We start from the raw sequence: 24262 nt of genomic DNA, 5'->3' as shown, positions 1-24262 counted from the left end.
GACCGTGACAGTGACGGTGTGCCGGGTGGTTGTTTTCTTGCTGTTGTTGTTGCTTAGGTCCGAGGTAGCCAAGATTCACGACCGATAATGAATAGTGCCCAGGAGGTAGTGAGCGGTTTGATTGATGCTTAGATAATTCTAAGCCATGGCTAAGTCTGTTCTCCTGATCGTTATATTCGGGGCTTTTTGGACAGGCTATCACTCATAATGTGTTTTGTTTCGAAATGGTTAAGTGGAACGAAGTGTTTTTAAAACTCGTTTTTTGCTTTAATTGACCGAAAACAGAATGAAAGTTTTCTACTCAAAACATTTGACGTGAGTAGCAAGTGTACGCTCGCTTGTACAGTACAGAGAACTCATATACGCTTCTGGAACATGGACACTATCCAGAAGGAGACTCCTTTCTGTTGTGTCTGACTGTAAAATGCTCAGCAGAATGTTTGATCTTTTGTATGTGTGGAAGGATAATGGAGGAGCCGCTACACGTCTTTAAAATAACACAGGAAAATTCAATTCGTAAAGTCTTTTTGAGGCCTGCAAAAGGATGTGTTACAAGGGATTTCTTAGACACTAAGAGGTTTATTCGATCTTTGAGATCTCTATTTCACTATTAAAGTTTTATTAGAGATATTTGATGGAGTGAATTAAAGAACTCCTTCAACTGATCAAAACCATTGAACAGGTTGAAGGCGTTGGGTCAAGTAGCTCTGCTACGCTCGGGATCGCGGTGAACACGAGCTAGCTCTAAAATGAGCAAAGTGCACTCTCGAATGAATTTCGCTCATTTCTCAGTATACTAAGCTACCTGAATATTATCTCAAGGAGTGTACTGAGTAGTGTTGGGTAAATTTTCAATTTTCCCGGAGTTGGAGTAATCCGACTCCGAGACATTGCGGAGTATACTCCGAAGCTACTCCTGATTAAACCGGAGTAATTACTCTGGAATTACTCCGGAGTTAAATCCCGACTAATCCGAAGTAGTTGCTTCGGAGTATACTCTTGGACTTGGAGTGGATTCATGAATCCACTACGGATTTCACACCACTAGTACTGAGTAAAGGTAGAGATAACTCATTCGCTCATCTGGCTCTAATTGTAGCTCCTCAAAAACAAGACTTAACGAAAGTTTGAGTCGGACCTTATGCACACTATATTCTACTTGGATTTACAATAGTCAAGGCAACAGAAAACGATACTTTCAGTTTCATTTCACCCAACCTCAATATTTTAAAGGTTAGGAATAAATCGAGAAAAAAAACTTGTTTCGAGGAGTAAGGCAAAAGTCTACGGCTTAATATATTGCGTGCCTCAACATCCAAAGGTAACAGGAAGCAAGAACCAACCCATGTAAGGAACCGCGTGACTACCAAAAACAGTAAGCGTACGCATATTCGGACTACGCAAATGGTGTTGGTGTGCAAGACCTGAATACTACCGATGCCGTGGGTGAAGTTTTTGTTGCTGAGTGGTTCGCCTTACCTAACTATTATACGCTGTTTGTTTATTTTATGACCAACGGTTATGATCGTGTTGATGGGTGATGTTAGAGCATAAACTCGAATGAAATCAGTTCACGCAAGTAAAACCGATCGAAGCAAATCGGTTGTTAGTTGTCGTCGTGTGCGTCAGGCTAGTAATACCGAGCAATCAGCATAAAAATCAGAACAGCTGTCATGGACGGAAATTGGTTAGAACTGGCACACACAAAAAACAACGCAGAAAATCCTTCTTTTTCCACATTTTGTGGTTGGTAAAAAAGAGAGAGAGAGAGAGGAAGAAACACAACCAGTGCTAGAATAATCCGGTAAAAAGCAACCGATTACACCAGGGTTTTCTTCACCTGCTTTGACAACGACTAAAAGGGGTCTGGTCCTTAGTCTGGGTTCGGGATGCAGATTTTTATACATATTTTTCTTTATTATGATTATTATTCAAAAGTTTCACCGCACACATAAAAAAACTGAAAAGAGAAACGAAGGCCTGACTCTGGTTTTCTCCATAGCATGCCAGAAGCCGGAATACATCTAAGGACATCCGATGTCCTAGGGGGGGAGGAGGTCGGTTGGAAAGAAATAAGATTGACAACTTCTATTGCTGCGGCTTTTGGAGCAGTTTTAGTTTTTTTTTTCTTTTCCTCCCTGTACATGGTCCTGTTTGACGGGTCCTTTTTTCAGTGGCCAAAACTGCAGGTCGGCAGATCGGTAAAGACAATGCAATAAACCGACAAAAAGCACACACACACACTTCATCCGGAGCATTGGTGTAGAAATAGAAGAGAGAGAGAGAGAGTCATGCTGCTGCCTTAGCATCCTTGCTTTACATCGCCCAAATTGCGCACGGTGTCGGCAAAAGTGTCCCAATAATAAGCATATCATCTTTCATATTAGCTTTTTGCGAAAAAAAATAAAACTTACCCGTTGCGTCTTGTGGTACGTGAGGTTTAGGGTTCTTTGCTCTTGTACCCTTCGCACTCAATAGTCTGCGCGTGTGCAGTTTTGGTACGCATATTAGCAGAAGCTTAAGTTTTCCCATTTTTTTTTGGTTGTTAGTTGCTGTTGTTGTTTTGTAATTTTGTGTGCCGCTTTGGAAGGGTCCAAAAACACTGCCGTGTGTGAGGCCTTTAGCTGCTCATTAGCCCGCTGTGGCGTTGACTGTGTACCGAGGTCACGCGGGCGAACCGAATGTGTAAGTATGCGATAATTGTAGCTGTTTTCCACTCGCGCCCCTCCCGGTGAGGTGAGGCGTCAGATGATACGCTTACATTGTTGTACGCCGCACTGTCCCTTTTTGTTCGGGTAAGTGTCGGAACACGGGTTTCGTATGGTATGCTTTCCCTTCGCCGGATATACCTACAGCTGGAGCCGAAGGTGAATATGTGTGTGCAGCTATTTTGTGTTAAAAGTAATTAAAAACCTTCTACAACATAGTGCGTCTGAGACATTACTTTTCGATCGATTTTGTATCATTATTTGCTCACTGCCAAAAACAATACTTTAACATGAATGTATTAATTTAGATTCGTTTTTGATATGAGTAAAATCGAAGTGTATTGGAGGAAGAAAAAAAATCCCTTTTGTTACCGTTCCGATTGATCAGTGTAAACTTATAGTGAAAACAATTTCCCGTGGGAAAACGATCCTCGCTTCAATGTATATTGCTATCATAGTTTCTATCTAAAGTTCACAACCTCTGGTCCATTGTTTTGAACAAAGATAACAGCTCCAAACTGGGTCTGATAAAACCGTTCCTTGCGAGCAAAAAAAAAATGGTTTAACTTTAATATTGTCACACTGATTGAGTTGTCACCCTAATCGCAAAACGCAGGCGAAGTTTCAATCGGAACCGGGAATTTTAAATGCTACCTTGTCGATTGCCAAATTGAACAATACCTTATATTTGTTTGGCTATCCCCAAAAACAGGTAAACTGCAGCTGCCACACGGCAGATCTCGACCTCCCTCGAAAATAGCAGGCAACACACGCAACATCCCAAAAATTCGGTTTCGGGGTTGCAAAACAAACGAAAAGCATGAGCAGAGCAAACAAAATTTATTGGCACAATCTCATTCCATCTTATTAGCACCACCAAATTGGCATGTTAAGCTCGATACACGTACGTACGGGTATAATTTTTTTGCTTCTTCCTCTCTTCTGTGAGGGTCCAAGAACGAGCAGTTCGGTCGGTGGAGAAAGGGGGGTGCAGTTTGTTGCAGTTTAAAATTGTTGTTGATTTAGAATCAGCAAACGAACGTCGGTAGGATGCACGTCTGAGATCCTCGGTATCCCTGTGGCAGCAGCGGGGGGATCTTGTTGTTGCTCATCAATTTGTTATGATTTAGGTAGATCGACGAGCCAAAACGTTACCAAAAGCCACCCAAACCAAATCGAATGAAGAAGGTGGGAATGGGATAGTGAACAGTTTTATCCTACAGGCACTTTCTGAAGAAGGCTGAAACAGTGGGTTTCGAACGATTTTTTTTGCTTCTTTCATTTGCTTCTCTCCACGTTGGGAACGATCCTTTTTTCTCCCTCCCCCCACCTGTGTTGTCCTATTACGAGGGAGCTGGTTGGGGATCTGCTTCAAGGCTTTCGAAGAGCGAACGAAGGCAAAAACATAAGAACGAACGAACGGAGCAAAACCCTCCATTATCGTTATTAATATTGGGTGCCTGACTGTTGAGATCATAATTACACGTTTCATGGTGTTTTGTTTATATTTCAAAAATATATCTTCCACCGATGCCCAGCGCCACCAGCGCTGTTATTATATTGTTGTAGCTGCACCTTCGTTCGGTTGCCACGTTTGGTCCGCTGACGGTTGCTGCAGACTTTCTCGTTACACGTTTTCGCCTAGTTATCACCTCGTCCCGTTTCCCCCGAACATAAGCTGCCACCTTGGTTGCCCCGTTGTGGTGTGTCAGCATCAAAATTTGTTTTTGCATTTTTTCGAACGAACGTACCCAAGTTTGTGGCGTCCTGGTGTGTATTATGTTTTATACGCTGTCTGATTTATACATTCTTGTTCGATCTTGGGCGCTTGATCGCGTTTTGGGCTACAGCTTTTGGATGAGGATGAGTCAGTTTCTTTAGTATAATGTGGGTCAAATGCTATGCACATAATACGTCAGCTTGCCATTGATTCATTCCCCTTCGAAAACCAGACAACAGGTGATCTTTTTTTCTTTTTTCTTTTCGATTCGATGTTACTTCCGGATATATTTTCGGATATGTTCTTTTCTTCCATTTTTTAAGATTATTGTATTATTTTATTAATCAATTCTTAAAATGTTTTAAAATATCTAGTATGAGCAGAAATGAGTTAATGAGATTTTTCACATAACTTTAATACTTTTTTTCCTCAACAATTGGTTTTTGATTAATACTTTTTAAATTATTTTCCATTACAATTTACACGTCTCGGGTCATTTTAGGACTCAGGCTGTAGAATAAGTTTAGTTGGACCTGTGATCTGTTCGTTTGATTCTAGCAGCTCACAATAGATTACACACTGCTGGTCCCACCAAATAAATAGCATGATTTTCTGGCCATGAATGGCTTTGTATTTTTGTGTCTCTGCAGGACCTTCTTCAAGAATTCCTTCTAATTGTACATCTACAAATTTTATTGGTGGTTTGGAACGCTCTCTAGCTTTCATTTGGAAACGTATACAAACCATTTCCGACAAATTGCTTCAGTTAGATTCAGTAGCGATATTTAATTTCATAGCGCTACGAACTTATTCGTACTCCTAACAAAAACTACCCTAGTGAGTGCCAGTCTATGCAATGATCGACTTGTACAGTTTAACATCTAGAACGTTTCGATTAAAAATGCATAATAAATAATCTGGGCAAAAAAAAATAGAGAAAGAGAAAAAAGTAATTCCCAACCACCACGCGTCGTTGAGACCGACAGGGCAGGAAATCATAACTTTTGCGCGTATTTTATTTGACTGCAGCATTTAATCAGATTCCTAAACGGCTGCCATGTCAGCTTCCCCCAGCTTCGTTTAATGGGACGAGAGATTTATCTCGTAGAGCTGCTGCTGCACTGCAATTGCCCAGACAGAGACGAAGCGCCCCATACACAGGCAGGGTGCGAGCCGTTTTAATGGCAGCAAAAACCGTTCCGTTTTGCCAACACGGCATAGGCAATTAATTTATATTTATAGTCAAAAGGATTAGGAGACTGCAGTAGTAGCAGTAGTAGTAGTGGTAGTAGTAGTAGTCGTGAGCTGTCTAGTTTGGTTGCAGCGAGGAGAGAGAAGGGTGATTTCTTGCAAATGGCCATTGAAATCTATCTCGTCACCATATCGCCTACCGTGTCGCTTCCTTTGATGGTGCGATCTGGCGTGCTTGCGTACATTTTCATATATTATTCTTGACTTAGTGTTTGACGGCTTGATAGCCATCAATAGGGGGTGCGAAAGAGAGAGAGAACATCAGCTGATGCTTTAATGCATTAATTCGAGTGCATTTATGAGCAGGTGAGGAGATCGTTCAAGATCGACGGATCGGCTCTGGCGGTTTCCGATCTCGGTGTGGTCATATTTCTCGATCGGAGACATTTAATTAGAGCTGAAATGCATTTGCATCGCGGTAGGATCTTGAAACGCTGCACAGTAAATGGTCGTCACTACATAAGGTTTTTGTCTGATGTGAAGTGCAATTACTGGCACGAACTGACGGGAATGTGAAAATGTCGCACTATAGCTTATCAGTACATCGAGACGATCGATCGTTTGATTAGATTGGATGGCTTGTGGGAGTTTATTTAAAATTGTAATATTGAGAAATTGCAATTTATTCTTATAGAGTTTTCTCTGATGCATGGCTAGAAACTGAAAAGCTTGAAGCAAAAAAACATCAATTTATTCCTTGAAACATATTTTTCAATTTTATTAAGCACAGCTAAATCATTCCTTCCCATGCTTTCAATACAGTCTGATGCTGGCAAGATGTTGGAAAATTCATTTTCTCACAGTCAAACAAGATCGGTTCGGGTCGAACCATATCTTCCTTCCGATGCATTCTCATACCGATGACTTCATCTCAGCTTACATTTCCCAGTGGACGCTATTAAAAGATTAAACCCGTACCCATTCATCTTTTTTCGTTCGAAAATACATGTTATTTAGCTTCCTTCGTTTTTTTTGCTGCTTCAATGTAGGGTTTCGCCCGTTTTATCAGTTCGGTAATTATCGATATTGACGTGGTGACTTTCCCTTCCATCCACTGTTTGACCATTAATGATTATTGCTCCCAGGAGGGTGAAATGAAGCGGTTTGCCGATAACTGTGGTTCGGGACGAGAACTAAACCGATGAAAGAAAATGAAAAAGAGGGTATGAATCATCGGCTCGAATGCACTTACAGTTTTCCCCATTATGTGAAGGAAAAAAAGGAAAACACATTACAAGTTTATTTACAACGAATGTGTAGCTTGTTTGGTACGGTCCAGTTTACTTTTGATGCAAAGCATCCATCTTGGATGGGATAGAATCATCGCCACGATGGTATTAGGTAAAGTGAATAAAAGACATCAGGCGAAAGGATGAGTAAAATGTGGTAGACAAAAAAATCCACCCCCTCCTTTACTAGTCCTTCTCCTTTCTTTCTCTCCCTCTAGCGAATCTAAATGGCAAATGAATACGCCGTCGGTTGGCTTTGCACCCATAAATGGGTCCTCGTACCATACCAAAGACGCACATGCTCAAGTCAATGCCAAAGTCCGGCTGGTACCGAGGGGGTGAATACACCCCTCTACCTCCCATCTCCCGCCCACGCCATTTTTCCATCCCGAGATGCTCGGCTGATCAGGTGCAAATCTGGTGCCACCCCCCCCCCCCTCCCCCCCGCCACACGGTAGAGCCGCATAGTCGAGTACATTTTGGATTCAATCGCTACCTTTGGGCATCGGTTCAGAAAGGAGAGAGAAAAAAAGGCTAGCGCGCCACGATGTCGTACCGTCGATGTCCGTCCGAACTATCATAATGCTGCGCGGGCCGTTGATGGTGATGATGATGTTGACCATCATAACGCCAATGAGAGCGTTGGCATTTTATGTCACCCGGCCACTGTTGACACGCTTGCCAATTACATACCATTCTTCTGTTGCGTTCGCTTGCAGCGTTCCCCCCTCCCCCCAACCCGTTATGCTTCCCCGTCCTTTGTGGCCCTTTTGGCGAATGGTTATTTATGTTACTTTAGCTGTTTTTCTCTCTCTCTCTCTCCGCCTCGCTATCCTATCCTTTAAGGTGGATCTTGTACGATGTGTTGCTAACTATTGCGTAGACCGTTTTCTTTCGCTGCTTCGCTCGGTGCAAAACGTGCCTCGACACCAAATCACAATGTTTGCGCACTGCCGACCCCCACACCCACCCCTGACGGTGGTGTATGTAATTTTACAATTTATCAACACTTTATTAAAGACCGAACGGGATAATTTTTTTCTCCAACCCTTCAGTCTTTGCTGGTTTTACCGGCAGGTTACGGGTGTTTTTTTTAAAGAGTAGTTGTTAGCTCAGCATAAATAAATTATCAAACACCTTTGCAGCTGCTAGTAGATAAGATGATGGCTTTTTTGCTGCTATTGCTACTGGATCGCATTGTGCGTTGTTTATTTAAAATGAGCTTTTCCTTTGCCTCAAGACGGGATCACTTTTCCCGCAGCATGAAAGGATGAAGGTTGCGCAATTTAAGCTTTGTTTGTTCGTGATCGTTTTAGATGGAGCATAAATGCAACTCCTTCTCTCCAGTCTAGGTGAGGTGTTGACTGTAAGTGAATAACTCGTTCCGGGTGAATTTCTATGCGACTTTTTTTGTACTCCAACGCGGCCAACCTGCAAGCTCTGATTATGGAGCAGAGGATGAAAAATCATATTATGAGAGGTACGAGAAATAAGGGTGTAGGAAATAACACTGATAACCATCATGCTGCGTGTTGATTGATACGAAATACGGGGACGTAGTCAACGGTAATAGGAACGTTGCTTATTAGCACTGAATATGGTTCCGTGTGGATTGTTACTGCTCATTAGATAAGTGATTAATTACACGATGGTAAAGTGAAGAGCTGTGCTTCTGTTGTTGCTATTCATATCTGTGTAATTTTGAAACCGATTTTGACAGCTCGTTTGACAGTTGGGGTTGAAATATCAGTCTCTAAGTGATCTTTATGGTTACGTCAGTTAAGTAGTGCGTGGCGTTGAAGTTAGAATTCTGAAGAGAATTCCACTACGTGCATAATGTAGTATGATTTTTGGGATGTATTTTGGAAGAATTTTGGGTTCGCTTGAAAGAGTCCATTAATGGCAACAACCCATCACATTAAAGGGGAAAAACGATCAAAACACTTTCTGGATCTCCATACGTTTACTAAAACATCTCTTCCAGACGAGTGGCATCCACATGTCTTAATTAAGCAATTAATCACACACGGGTCGATCGAAAACGATCGTTCCCGGTTAACACAACTCGCCAAAGAAAACAAACTTTAAATAATTAAAACCTGATTCAGCTGGTCAAACACAATTCATTATGTTGTCCATCGCTGGGCGAAAAAAAATTGCCTTGAAGTATAACCCAAAACAAACATCTTCAGCTTTGAACAGACGCGATTTGGATGCGATTCCAAGCTACAAAAAGAAACAGCTTGTACCCAACCCAAGCTCATGTTGTAGTCGATACTTAACCCAACCCTTCCCGAAACAAAGCTTCTTCCATCAGCACACGAGCTTATTACGAATGCATAAAGGACATGCAATCGTTCTACGGTCTGGCGACAGTTGCGACACGGGAGGATACGCGTTTTGCATTTTAGATAACGACAGCGACAACGATACGGGACGCATCCCCGATGCGACCGCACGCTTGGGGGGTAGGACAATTAAATTTGGATAAATATTAATGAACCGAACGTGAAAGATTATGTTTTAATTGAACGAACGAACGAACGAGCAGAAACTAATTAACTTCTTCTGTCCGTCTAGTGTTTTCCTTCAACATTTTTTTATATGTTTCACCTCATCACCAGTGATGAACATAAAATGAAATTTCTAAATAAATTTTAAACCGCGACACCGTACGGCAGGAGCGCCAACTTTTCGTCCTTTAAGGTTTTTAATTATAATTGATCAAATTTCCTCACGTCGACGATCGACCGGTCGACGACAGGATAATGAGACTGTGGCATGGAATGAAACGCCACAGACCGTGCTGTGGTTGGCACTGGGCGATAAGCAGCGTACCCGTCTGACGCAGGATGGTTGAACCCGATGGTCGTTAAATGCATCGACCTCCCAGACCTCAGCACCATCTGCCACACACACACACACACACACACACACCGATCGAAGAACATATGATGTTTAATTGCATGCATATTGCAATAAGAAAAGAAAAGTATTTTCTTTTTATTAAATAAAATTTCTTGTTATCACACTCAACCTCAGCTTTACGTGCGGAATGGAAAAAAAGGGCAATAATCGAGTCACCCTTGCACGAACTTTGCTCTGCTTACATGATCAGCAACAATCCTTCTGCCCGATAAGATTGAGAACTTTTTAACAAATTGTGATAAATTACTGGTAAATAAATTATTAATATTATCCACGAGTGAGTTGAACGAGTCACGTTTGATGTGGGTCAGCTGAAGGGACGAAATAAGAAACAAAACAACAAAAAAACCCTCAAAAACTCTGCAGTCGGTAGACAAACAAGAGAGAGCGAAAAAAAAACACTCAAAAGTACACCAATATTACGTACACGCGTATGTGAGTGTGTGGTTGTATTTTAAATGTTATTATTCGTTCCTTACATTTTTATTCGATAATGATGAGCCCGATGATGAGGGAATGATAAATCGGCAATCGGTTTTCTACGCACGGGCAAAACGGGGCAATGAAAACTGGTTCCGTTTGGCGCCGATCATACAAAACATGGAAGAGGATCGCAAAAGGGTCGTAATATGTTGGAAAGGATGTGGGGTGGGGGGAATGAAAAAAAAACGAATGAGAAACAACACAGTAAAGTCTGTGGCCCTAAGATCAAATTGTTCCATTGAAAGGAAAAGGGAAATAAAGCATAAAACAGATAGACTTGGTAAGAGGGGAAACAAAAGAAGAGTAGATGAGGTAAGGACATCGGTAACGATGGAAACAGAAGAAAAAGCCGAACCTGCCTAAAACTATCAACGATAATTTATAATACTCAAATTATGTTATTTGTTTAAGAAATTATTCAAACAAAAAAAAAGGAAGTAAAACGGAACAGTCTCGCAGAATCGGAATCGACACAGTAATCCATTCGCGTCTTGGTTCGTTTCCGGCTGAAAAAGGGAAGGGATGGAGGGGGAAGGGGGGCGGGGATTTTATGCGTCAAGGATGTGGCAGCATAATTCCTTTATATGCGTTCGTTCAGGGGTGTTTTGAAGTTCTTCCGACGATCCAGGTTCACCTTTGTGCACCTGTCATCATGACAGTTCAGCCTGCGTTAGCCTGGTTTTAGTGTTGTTTTCCGTTGTTTCCTTTCACTTTGGATCGCTTGTGCGTATGTGTGTGTTTTATTTGTTCATTTTTCTCATTTTTTACGACAATCCATACGTATATATCGGTCAGCTTGTTATCTTGTGTTTTATTTCCTCACCTTAATGCTACGTTTTGCCTACCGAAACTATATTCTAACAGACGCTTTTCGTATGTTCGTCCTTTCTTTTTTTGCTCCGTTTTTGCTACTTTATGTTTATTGTATTTTTCACCCCCTCTCCCTTCACCCCATACTTCCCATAGAGTTAAGTTTCGTTCCTTTGATGGCGCTTTCCGAAGGAACAAATTTGTACCAGCTGATGGGTGTGCGTGTGTGTGACATTTTGGACTTTTCTCATTATGTTTCGCATCGCTGACAGGGTTCGGGGAAGAATTCAAGTAGCACAACGACCGGGGAAGGATTGATTGAAACATTAACATTTTGATCATAAATTGATTGCTTGTGATTGTGAAAAAGTGCGCATTTTTTTACATTTACAAACTTAACATAATGTGAGCCGGGAACTTTAATGATGGTAATATGATTTATGTTGATTATTTTTAGCAATTAAGTTTATCCTTCATAATAGCAAAAACATAAAAATAGATTAAAAACCCCTATTTGTAATTGGTTTAGACAGCGGAAAACGATTGAGCAATACAGAATAGTTCAATCGAAACGTCGTTAGCAATGTAATTGATTTCGACTACGACACAAACCCGGACACTTATATATCGTGACAATCCAATTAAAAAAAATCCAAATCGACACACACCTAGTTCCCAGGGTGGTAAACGGTTGCGAGCATAAATCATTAGTGTCGTGTTTAATTTCCACTCAGATTGCAATATAATTACAACTCTTGCATGTCTGTGTGTACGATTCGTTTTCGACTGTACTTTGCTATGATCGTATAAACATAGCATAGTAGCATTGAATAACGGTTTAGCTGGCAATGCTGACCCGATGATTTATATGTTCCTTTCCCGAGCAAGATATAATTTGATAAGTGTGTGCTTTTTTTATCAAATAAAAATTTTGATCTAACAATTTTCTCGAAACATACTTCAAGTATAAAATAATATTAAATACTGAGTAATTTTGAGGAAATGATCCTCAATTTCATTACCGTTAAGATTGACGTTACAATCGGTAGTACCAACTCGCAGCGATGATTCAGACGATTGACGCCAAATAATTAGTGCACCGAGGCAAATGTCAGTGCCATAAATCTGTTACGTCCGGTCCTTTGCATGTCAGCATACAAATTATTATGTTTCGCCCCGTTTCGTCCGACCTCGCTGTAGAAATTTCGCACCCCGACACTTCTTCGCATCGGTTTAGCGGTGCACAAATTCCAGAACTCGACAGATTCCAGAGATCGTGCATCTTCCGTACTCTTTGCACCATGCTTTTTCATCACCTTAATTTTTCGCCCAACTATTGAGGATCTTCCATTAAAAGACCGAATGGAATGGGCGAAAAAAAAACCGAAACTGGGCGCCAGACGACGTCACTACGCTGGAGGGTGATCTCGCGGTTTGGCCAATCAGTAAATCAATCAATTGCTCGCAGCTTACCGGCAGGCGGAAGTTCGACGGATCGTTCGATGGGACGCATGATCGCGACGGCGCACGGAACGTATCGTAGCAACGCACCCATTGGGGGACGCGTCGTAAATTATGAATTAATTTCTGTAGACCCTGTGGACGGTTGATGTGCGTTCGATTCCTTACGTGCACATCGCAGCTGAACCGAGCACACGTTCTCGGTTGTGGTTGCGTGAGCAGCCAAAGGTTCTCTTATTTCTGCTTCATTTCTGCCGGGTCTCGTACGGTGGTTAATTTATTTAAATGACTAACGTCACGATGTGCGTCCGATCGGGTGCCATTAAGGTTGGGTCGATTCTGTTCGATGCATCAACAGTGACCTACTGATGGACGGTAATTGCAATGTTCATTTTAGCGCGAAATTATTCAATCAATTTAAGACGAAGAAATTGAACATTTGATCCAACAAAAAGAAGTCTGTTTAGCGATTAGCTCCTTTTCAAAACATTCCTTTATTGTATGGGAACAGGTTTACTCGTTCCGCACAATTTCCAACTCTACTATTGTCTTCATTTCCAATCCCCTAATTAAGGGCCAAAAAAAGTTAAACAAACAGACGACAAAATTAACACCACTTAAACAAGGAGTTCGTGATAAAATCGGCTACATTCCACCGTGCATACATATTTGCATCTCAATTAATCGCTCGAAGCGCCCCAACAAAGAAGAATCCTGGTGAATGTGACGAGCTGCATTTGCGTCGTGGATGAAATGCTAAACTGAAGAAGCGTTTCATCCTCCAGCGTTGATTGACTCGGTCAACGTTGCAAGCCATACAATTTGGAAACGCACGGTCATGTATATTTGACTTTTGTCTGTTGCACTTAAATATTAATGGACGGAATAAAACGATGAAAAAAAAATACCAAAGACTATGCAAAACATGTTAAACACGAAGTACAATTGGAAACAAACAAAAAAGTAAAAATAAAAACACAAGTACAGCGTGCAAGGATAATAAAACAATAGCCTTCCAAAAAAAAAGCAGCAAAAAACAATCGCATCCAAAAGAGGAATTAAAAGAACGTAGAAATACAATCAAGAAACAACAAAAAAAAACTTACAAGACGCTACCAGACGCTGCAACATGAATATTCATAACCTATAATAACTATATCAGCATTACTGCCAATAACAATAACCCAAACAAGCTGGAAGCTCTTCCCGATCGTCCGATTCACCAATGGTTTAGTAAAGGATACAGCATGGACATTAAAAAAGGGACTCTCCAATAAAAATGCTTCACGAGCAAAAAAAAGCCACAAGGCTAAGGACCAAGTGGCAGGATGGGTGAAAGCGTATCGACCGTAAAGCAAATAAGCAAACGATAGTCATCGATGGTGGTTCATCATCACTCGCGTTGGTCTTGGGCGTTGGGCGTGAACTCGCTTTCCGTGGTTTTTCGCCCAGACAAGAAGGGCTCCCCCAAAAAACAACACGAGTCAGTATCACGAATTATGATTCGGTGGTCTCAGAATTGCGACGCCAGCATAACGCTGCAACCTTCCTTATCCTCCAGCCAGAAACAAAAAACAAGATGAAGAAAAAAACCAGAGGTGGCCGTTAATCATGGTACCTCTTGGGGTCTCTTTCACTGGGTTTTCGTTCTCAAAACCGGAAGATCCCGTCCAAAGCAGGAAAAAAGGAGGCCCCATTGCTGACAGAGGGCGTTGGGGCGCGTTAATCACATGGCCAGTGCGAAACGCGAGCCCGATCACTATCATCCGTACCGTGCCCTACCCAGTTGGTTCCTCCACCCAGACATTGGCTTCGGTTACGTGTGGTGAGTTGATGGGTGTAAGGAAACTTCTTGCTCGCTGTTATTGGTGTTCGTTTTGGAACACTTTAACTTCGTTCGGAAGACTTCACACTGGGGTAGGGTGGTCCCGGCGGTAAGATTGAGACCCTCAGGGCAGATGGTGATAATGACTAGCTGGAACCAACCACGCCAGCATTCTTGTTATCCAATTTTTGTTGTTGCTGTTGTTGCATTTCTACAGTGTGTGCCCTGTGGAGGTAGCATCGATTAGGAGGTCCTGCAGACCACGTTGTCTACAAGCTTATGGAACCCTTGGAGAAGGGTGAGAAGTTCCTTCCAAGATCGTCTCAAATTGATTTTGGGCTCGTTCAGGTTCGGTTTGGTGAGGTCCAGGGTCTTTGTTTTAACTCTGCCCATACCATGCCGTGGATGTTTACTTTCTTAACGAGCTGCGAGTTGCTGTGCTGGGGAAGGTGATGAATTTTCACATCATCATCATTGGCGCCTTGTGTAGTTTTTGTTTTCCCCTTTGCGAAGGAATGTTTTGTTGAGCTGAATACCGTTACTCTGGGACATAGCTGGTGCGTGTGTATTATCTATACATTCTCCGCTCCAAAAAAAAAAAAATCTTGTACATCAAATGCACAATTCCCTAGGGTCAAAGGTTGATGGTGCATAAGAAATAGAAGAGATACCTTAAATGTCTTAATAGCTTCAAGATCTTTCACCTTTGTGCGCACTTGAGGAGGAAATTAGCCCAAACGCTCGTCGTCGAACGTCTTTCTCGAAAGGTTTTCCCAAACAAAATCATTTACTGGCCAACATCTATCACAAGCGAACGGTCCTCAATTCATTCACTTCTAACCCACGAAGATCACATTCAAGATCGATCGTTCTATTCGGCGTAACCACACGCTTTAAGTCTAGCTTGTTTCTCATACCGAACCTGACTATCGGGTCCGACATTTCCAAGACAACCCACGAAGTCGACGTCGTCCACCGGTACCGACGAGTTCGTGATCGTGGTTTTGCGGACCAAACAGACAGACTCACTGGAAGCGTGGCCATTGGGCTGGCGCCTTCGCTGATCGAGATTGAGTGATTTTTCATCCTTTTTTTCCACCCCCAGCCCAATGTTACGGGTGGGTCCGATCTCTCGCTTCACCGGTGGTGACCACCAGGAACTCCTCACCGTACACGGCCAGTGAAATAATTCAAATTGTTTTATTTAAATACATCATTATCATCGCGACCTGGGCAACGTCAGCAACCATCACCCAACGTCATCATCATCATCATCGCCGTCGTGAAGTTCGTGGTCGGTGATGTTAGAGCCGCGGGTGTTTGCCCGGGCAGCTGGCCCAATCGTCGCTCAATATAGACGTTCGGGACCGTTTTACACTGGCGCCTACCGAGATCATGTACCCGAGCGTGCAAAGGATGGTGTGGCGCTAAATCTACAACTTCCAACTCCTCCTCTCTCCGGAAGGAAGCATCCAGGCACCTTCTGTGTCACGGATATGATGGGTTCAGATGAAGAGTGTAGTGAAGCAATGTAAGACAAAAGAGAAAGAAAAAACTCACATATACATTACCTCCACCGAAGTGGCTCCTCGATGACGGGGCCCATTATCGTGTGGCGTCCCTTTTGGGGCTGGATCTGGCCCTTTTTCCTGGCTCGCTGGTACTCTGCAACCCTGAGGGGCCTTGGTTTCCAGTTCTGGGGGTAAGATACGAGGGTAGTGGGCTAATTTGGAAGGTGATCTGTTGAATGAGAAGCTCATTTTCTACCCGGTGATCTAAAGTGCGTGGCAAAAGCACGAAAGAAATACAGAGAGATAGAGAGAGAGAGAGAGAGAGAGAGAGAGAGAGAGAGAGAGAGAAAGGGGGGCAAGAATGAGCGAATGGAAACAAAAATCATGATCATATTGGCCGGGGCAGTTATAATTTTCCTGCTAGTGGTCGTAAACGAACCACCGGCGTTGTTGATCGTCCGAACTTCATTGCCTTCGGCCTTTATGCACGCCACGGTTGTGAGGTTAAGCAAACATTACAAATTATGAAGTATTCATGTCACGATTTTCTTCTCCCTCGTCGGATAGTTGTTTTTCTTTTCGTTTTCCCTGTGTTTTTTTTTTGTTGCAGAACAGAAGATATCGTATGGTAGGAAAATTTGCGACGAAGAAGATGATGTTTGTTTGGAAGATCGTTTGGGTGGCAAACTTTTCTCTGAAAGATCATTCATATTTTCTCTTTCGATCTATTTCTCTGATCAATTAGCAGAAATGGTTTAAAACATGAATGTAATTTAGGATTGTTTTTTACTTTTTAACAACTAAACAAAATGCTGCCTGAAACTGTCCTAAAGAAAAACAGGTTGTCAACAGTCTTAAGCAGTGATCAAAGGAAACAGTGTTGCAAATTAATCCTAGCAAAAAAAACCTCGCATGCAATGCAATCGGTCTGTACCGTATGTGTATTCTTCGTCTATCAAACGCTTTGCTCTAATCTTATCGGACACAAGCAAATTGCATTGGCATCGCTGTGGTCCTCCGAAATGCCACAACACGTTATCGACAACCGGAAGCTGTTTCAAATGGACCGTAAAAGCCGCCTTCCTCCGTTGCGGTGGGACAAAACGCCACTGCGAGTGAACCTCCGTTTTTTGGGTGGGCAGAATGGTGGTCACATTTGTACGGAAGCTTTTCTCGTACGGGTGATGGGCGTTTGTGTGGTTTTTTTTTGCTGCGACAGTTATTAAACTACTTTACCATCATCACCAGATTGTAGCTTATCAGCCGTGTGTCGTTTGGTTACGCTTGTCACCAGGGCTATCGACATCGGTCGAACCGAACGACCGTTTGTCGGCCGTTTCGTACTGGTGCACTGGTGAGTGAGGTGACCCACGGTCACCTCAACCAGGGTCCGGTGACCTCGCGGACAGTTTGCTAAGGGTCAGATTAGTACCGTGCAGATTAAGTACCGCTCGATGGTAGTGTGTGCTAAATAGACAGCTTGTCTGGCAAAACATCGATCTGGTTGGTTGGTTGAAACATATTAATGCATGTTTCAATCGTGTTTTTTTTGTTGTTGTTGTTTCTTTTACTACTATCACCTTCGCCTCTTCTCCAATCCGCACACTTGTATGAAACGGTCTAATTAAACCTCATTCGCAATGATCGCCTTACAAATCGCACAAACGCTCCGCTGTCAACCGAGCGGCTTGTCACAGTTGAGCTGTCACCAGCAGCAGTCTCCTGTTGGTGTTTTTTTTTTGCTTTTGGTTTCATTCGCCAGTGTCATGTGAGTGCTTTTTTCCTTCTCAGTCTACTACAACGCACTGATGTACGCAGTGTGCGATGCAGTTTATCAACCGTTGGACACGCGTGCACTTGTGTCGCAGTTCGGATCCCACTATCATCATCTCATTAACACTGATTTACGTCCGCCTGTCCCTACGGATGGTTGATGCATCCGCTAAAAACTACCCTCGCATCAGATTATCGTACCGCTTCCGTTGTTCTGAGTTGTGTTCTGAGTTGTTAAAGGCCCGGTTTTTTTTGTTAGCTCTGTCTCTTTCTCTTCTAAAGTTTAGTATTTTTTTCTGTAGCTGTCAACCCATCGCATTAATTTTAATTTAAACTGCTTCGGGGTTGTTTTTTTTTTCTCCCGTTTCACATCACACTTGTTGTGACAGTTTAGTTTGAGGTTCTTTTACAAACAAAAAAAGGGTTCCAAAAAAAAATACTAGTGATATGAGCATTCCAAGAAAAATGTTAGTACTCACTCCGCAATTCGGAGAACGATCCATCACCTTCTATTTCGAGATGCAGTTTCGTCACTTGTTGAGTTAGTGATGAAGTTGTTTCTCACTTTTTTTCTCTCTTAATTTCGTTATAACTTACATAATTAATGATCAGGGGACAGGGTGTGCATGTTAAACCAACCGGTGACGATCGTGATCTTCCAATTGGAAATGAATGAGGGTTTGTTTTTTGTTGACGTTGACCACGGGAAATCGCATTTCAACGCATCATCGGCATCGGTAGGTTTATCACGCGAGATAGTGATTAAGTCATATCGCGCCACAATCACAACAGAACAGACGAGAGAAAGGCAGGAAAAAAACACCACCCAAACACACAAACACACACTATTCGGATGGCCTCGGAAAATCACCTTCCGGTCATCTCACGCCACCGAGTGTCCGGAACTTGTTTGACACTACGCGGTTGAGCGGACGTACCGTACCATCGTTGGTGGCAACTGATTGGTGTTAATCTGGTTATAAAAGGGACAGATTTGTTTTTAATTTTCTTGTTGTTGTTTGGTTGGAATGTTTTTGCCTTCCAAACACCGTGCACCGAGTGTAAGGTGATTGTGTGACTCTGCTATAATAGTGTTTATAGCACCATTATAGAAATGAATTATTGGCACATCAATTGAAACGTTTGTTGTGTGATAATTAAGAGTAAAAGTTTAATTATTTTTTAAGATGCAAAAATTGTTTTTTTTTTGTTCAAAACAGAAAAAACTTTAGACAAATTTGATGCATTTGCGAGAGCTTCATCCCAAACGGCAATTACTGTGTCCCGCGGTGCATACAAAATTGTAGCAAACGGTGCAACAGTGCAACGACGCGTGCACTATAATTGGAAGCGTTAATTATTATGCCAGCCATGGGGAGAAGTAAAAAAAAAACCGGAGTGTTACAAAAATTAAGAATCTTTAGCCATCGTCGTGCAATCGCATCTTGTGCTAGAGCCGGTTGAAATAAGCAAATTATTATTCCACTTTTGCGCATTTAGCACAACCCATCAGTGGGTGCTAATGCACCGTAATGGGAACCATTTGTAGGCAGCTCCGAAAGTGGGAAATGATAACGAGCGTGCGCGGCGTGGAAATATTAATAAAACCCACCAAATAATTGTGTTGCCCAATTGTGTTACAGGTAAAGGTGAAAACTAAAAGAAAAGAAGAAACGATAAAAAGGTTGTATTTTTGTGTTGCAAAATGCAGGTTGTAAAGTAGAGAAGAACATTTTCATGTAACGAGGACACATACGGGCTGAATTGCTAGAGGGCAGCGTTAGGAAATGAATAAATTTAAAGAAAAAAAGGTAACTCATGTTAGATGGGTTGACTTATAAAAAAAGCAAACGTTACAGTCGTGATTAAAAAAAAAGTTTGTGTAAACCAAAAAATATGTTTCCTTGGACGGTTTCGCTTCGGTCGGTTTCCCGTTTGCTTCCTATACATTCCTCAGCATTAGCTACGTGTCGGCGTGAAAAATGATGAACATGCACACAGTTGATTTATCGGCCTACAGAAAGCTTCTCGGATTTATCACGTCCAGTCACAGAGCGAAAAAAAGATACGAATATTAAAACGCATGTTGACCGTCGCTAGGCTAACCACGGTCTAACGGATCGCTAACACTTTGCCTTAATGTACACGTAACGTAACAAGCGAATGTGTACCAAAGACACAAAAGCACACGATCAAGCACAAGATTCCACCATGGAAAAATGTCCGAACATTTCGTTTGTTACATCGGTTTTTTAGTGAATCCCACGAAATTGAAAAAAAAACAGAGACACAAAACGCGAATCCTCCCCGCCATCGTCATCTAGCGAGAAAATTTAATTAAGACGAAACACAAAAAATCAAAATGGATGGATGAGAAAATCCATCCATCCGTCCAAATGGGGGGGGGGGGGGGGGGGGGGGAGTGTGAAGGATGGCATCGGGATGGCCGGCGACGGGTAACAAATGTAGCCCGCCCCGAAATGGAAAGCCCTCGGACCGAAACCGGCGGGGTTGAAACTAGATTCAATTTTCAAAACCCAAACCACACGTACACGACCGGTTCGAAGTTGTCGAAAAGCACTATCCCTCCATCCTCCCCCCCGGGAAGAAAAGCATCCGTTCGGTGGTGTTGGTCAGAGTTCGTCTCCATCACCTTCCCGTTTGTTGCTCATTAAACAAACAACACCGACCACTGATACCGAGCCCCTTTTTTGGGGGGGAGATTTTGGGAACACACGGCCGGTTTGTGGGCCCGCAAAATAATTTACGATCGTAATAATGTACACATTCGTATGCCGCACCGACCCGTTTTCCCCTCCGATCCCGAACCGACCATCCTATCGTCCAGCCCACCCAACCACGGCCGATAATTATCATGAAAAGTCTGGCGTTTTCCACACCTATAAAATCACTCAGCGGGACCGGCGGCACTGACCGGAAGATGATTTCCGAAGCGATATCCCAGAAAAAACCTCCGGAGCAACCAACACCCGAAGGGGAAGGGAAATAGTTTTTGGAAGTAGTAAACTGTTTTATTCTGTTAGCTTTTCGCTTCGGCTATATAGATCCATTTCCGTATCGCCGAGGGATGAAGTTGGTGGCAACCGACACGTTTGAAGTTGGGTTTTCTGTTTTTGTTGCGAGATGATCTCGTTGGTCGGCCATTTTTTGGAACACTTAAACTAACCTAATAATTCCCGGTTCGTTGGCGAACGGCACACGTTAATTAAAATATTCACATCGCTTCTTTCACGGGCGGGATTAGAGGAACTAGGTTTTAATATGAGACTAACAAAAAAAAAGGCTTAATAACTCCCGGATACAAAATCTCGTGTAACTCTGGCCGGGCAGATAAGTTTAGAAAATGTGTATTAAAACCAACTATCTTGACCACCTTTTACCGGGTACATCTGGGGTGCGGAAGATGGGAAGAGATAACATCGGTCGAAGGTGTTGCCAACGGTTTGTGGCATTCGTGTGAGCCGTTCAGTAAGGCGTAACACGCTCACGTACCCCTTTTTGGCAGGGTGTCTGGTGTTGATGGGCCTCACCCCTCGTCCTCACGGTCGTCCAACCTCCCCAAAAGTGACAGCTTTCCGAGCACGGAGTGTTTAAATTTAAGCCCGAATGGATGATTTTACGAGCCACACTTGGAAAATGGTCGTCACACACTACCTTCCCTTTTGGCTTGGGTTCCCTTTCCGCCACCGCTAGTGCAAAATAAATTCAATAGACACCTTGAAAAGACCCCTTGAACATACGTTTCCTGTTTGTCTGGGTGCGTGGTTTAATGGGGGTACGCGAGAAAGATCACGAGCTAAGACGCGTTCGAATGTACCAGGCACGCCATCTTGTGCACACGGCACAACTGAAGGTGCATAGTGAAAATGGTGTAAATTACCGAAAAACCTGGTGCGCATTCACCGTCACTGCTGGTTTAGACATAGATTTCGGTTTGACGAATTGCTTGACGCTTTTGACGAACTAGTTCACTGCAAAACCAAAAAAAAAGCTGTTGACACGGATGAGATGGTTTGTGTGAAGCAACACACTAGAAGAAAATATTCAATTTGCAACTCTGAATGTGAGTGTCTTTGATGGTTTTGATGAGAGAGTGATGATAAAATGGTTATATAGCGAATTTTAAAGCATATATTTGTGAGCATTACTACCGCACGAGCTGAAAACCGTGCTCCACTATTGGGGCCATTTTACGATGTTAGGTTTAAGAGTTATTGCTTAATTTTAGTGTTCGCATTGCTGAAAAGATGTACCTCACCAATCGTAAACGATCGTTCACTCGCGCTATTCGAACTCATAAACGAATACTTATGCAGCTTCTTTGCTTTTTGTTTCTCTTTTTTCCAACAGGCAAATGTTTCCGCAGATGAAATTTCGCGTGTCTGGCCTAGACGCGAAAGCAAAGTATATTCTGTTGCTCGACATCGTGGCAGCGGATGACTACCGGTACAAGTTTCACAACAGGTAAGTTAGCGCCAGAGATTTAACGTATGCACCAGCACAAAATGGACTAATTTTAATGGCTTTTCGTATAAGCTCCCTGAGATCTCAGGACATAATTCGTCTATTTAGACGAATAGACAGAATTCATCTATTCATCATCTAGTTTAGCTATCTTGTTGTGTACAGACACAATTTGAGAGGGTTTTGAGATAATTTCTGAGCCATTCATTGCTTTTCATTCTGATCTCGGGATCTCAATCGCTTTATATTTACCGACAATCGAAGATTTAAAGAATGGGAGAAGTCCTTCACCCAGGAGATATATGTTGGTGACTCCCAGATGAAGGTCCTAAGGTTGATGATCGAAGAATGAAAATCCATTTCCATTAAGAATTTAATAAAATTTGGAATATTTCCAAAAAAAGGTCTTCAGGAAGTTACCCCAGTTATCAAGTAGTAGTAGCACCGGATGATAAAAAGAGTTAAAGATACACCTTTTATCGATAATCACCAACTGCTCAAATGTCTCTCAGATGGGACAAACTCAAATTTATTGGGCATACCTCAAATGATCTACTCCTTTAATATTGCATGATATTAACACCCACTTCTACCAAGATTCTGGCCAACTGACTTCAGGCCCAGAAGTACTTTCCTACAATAGTTCTAGAAAGTCATAGTATATTCAACTAATCTGATATAGTTTATTCGTCAACTTCATTCGAAATTGGCCCATTTTTGTAATGCATACATTAGCACTTAGTTCTCCAGCATCCATCAATATACTGCACATCTAGATTGCCCGGGAATGAATGGTGGTTTGCCTTCCTCTTTCTTGTTACAGTCGGTGGATGGTGGCAGGGAAGGCGGATCCGGAAATGCCGAAGCGCATGTACATCCATCCGGATTCGCCATCGACCGGCGAACAGTGGATGCAGAAGGTGGTCTCGTTTCACAAGCTGAAGCTTACCAACAACATTAGTGATAAGCACGGATTTGTAAGTACCCTTGAGCTTCTTTTCGTTTATTGTGAATTTTTTTTTTGTTATATGTCATCTGGATGAATTATTTGTGGTCGTCTCAAAACATTAAAAAAATCGCATATTTTTTCTCCAAAACAACTTTTTCAAACGTAAAGTGGCATTTTCAGTTTATGGACCCATTAAAAATAGACGGTTAAGTAGGTAATGGGCAAAGAATAACAACAACAAAAACTGTCCTAACTCCAGTAGCGTACCACGACCAGAGTTGTCGCACGTGTGCATTAATGTCCACTCCGCGTTCAATGGCTCCCGTAAGGTCAGCGGGAATGACCACATCCAGCGCGCCATTAAACGGTTTTGAGGGTGAGTGTAAAAAGAAAGCGCGTCGTTTTTATGATCGTACCTTGTCGGCGTAGACTACCGCACTTCACTTTGAACTAATGCCGACTGTCCTGTCCTGTACAGTGGTATGCGCGTGTGTGCAGCGCTGTTAAAGCTAATGGATCCAGCATCACCAATCCCTCGAGCCACTTGTGTGCTGGCGTGAAGGTGAAAGAATGGTGTCCTCTTAATCTAAGCAACTACGCGTTTAGCTTAATCGACACACACTAAAAAAACGACGTACAACCAGAAGCACCGCCACTGAATTTGCCTACCCGTATTGATTCATTTCCCATCTTTTGCCTCCAATAAGCCATTCCCCCAGCTCGGGGAAGGGAATTGTCCGTGGGCAAACAAAGTAGTTGGCTTTTTGTGTGACAATTTATTTTTGTTTTTCGTTTGTCGCCGTAACTCACATGCAAAGAAATGCTCCCAACGAGATCGGGATTGTACGGTTAATTGTGTTTACTATCAATAAATAGTACGCCTTAATCTGGAAAGCATTTTGGGAAAGATCGTCACATTGCGCTTCGTGTGGCGGTTGAGATGAAAGAGAGCCAAAGGCATGAGCTTATTTACACGGCAATCAAACGCAACTCATCTAGCTCGGGGTTCCTTCGTGGCTGTAGTCCATGGGAACGAACATGATGATGTGATGCGATCGGTAGTTTTGTCGATCTTTTTTTCTTTCAATTGTGCTGGTAGTGCAAAATACGCTAGGTTATAGTTTTGTTG

General features: G+C 42.5%; 1 protein-coding gene across 3 annotated transcripts in view; it reads left to right on the top strand.

Moving 5' to 3' along the window:
• Nucleotides 1–24262, top strand: part of LOC125768166 (optomotor-blind protein) — a 132829-nt gene that overhangs the window by 17995 nt on the left and 90572 nt on the right. For all 3 annotated transcript variants that reach the window (XM_049435490.1, XM_049435489.1, XM_049435491.1), the window contains exons 3-4: nt 22071–22184; nt 23008–23161. In XM_049435490.1, coding sequence (XP_049291447.1) covers nt 22071–22184; nt 23008–23161 — 268 coding nt within the window. The remainder of the gene's footprint in view (nt 1–22070; nt 22185–23007; nt 23162–24262) is intronic.

This window comes from Anopheles funestus, chromosome 3RL (genome assembly GCF_943734845.2).
Source record: "Anopheles funestus chromosome 3RL, idAnoFuneDA-416_04, whole genome shotgun sequence".
Classification (NCBI taxonomy): Eukaryota; Metazoa; Arthropoda; class Insecta; order Diptera; family Culicidae; genus Anopheles; species Anopheles funestus.
The sequence above is the reverse complement of the archived record's forward strand: the minus strand, read 5'-3'. Positions and strand labels throughout refer to the sequence as shown.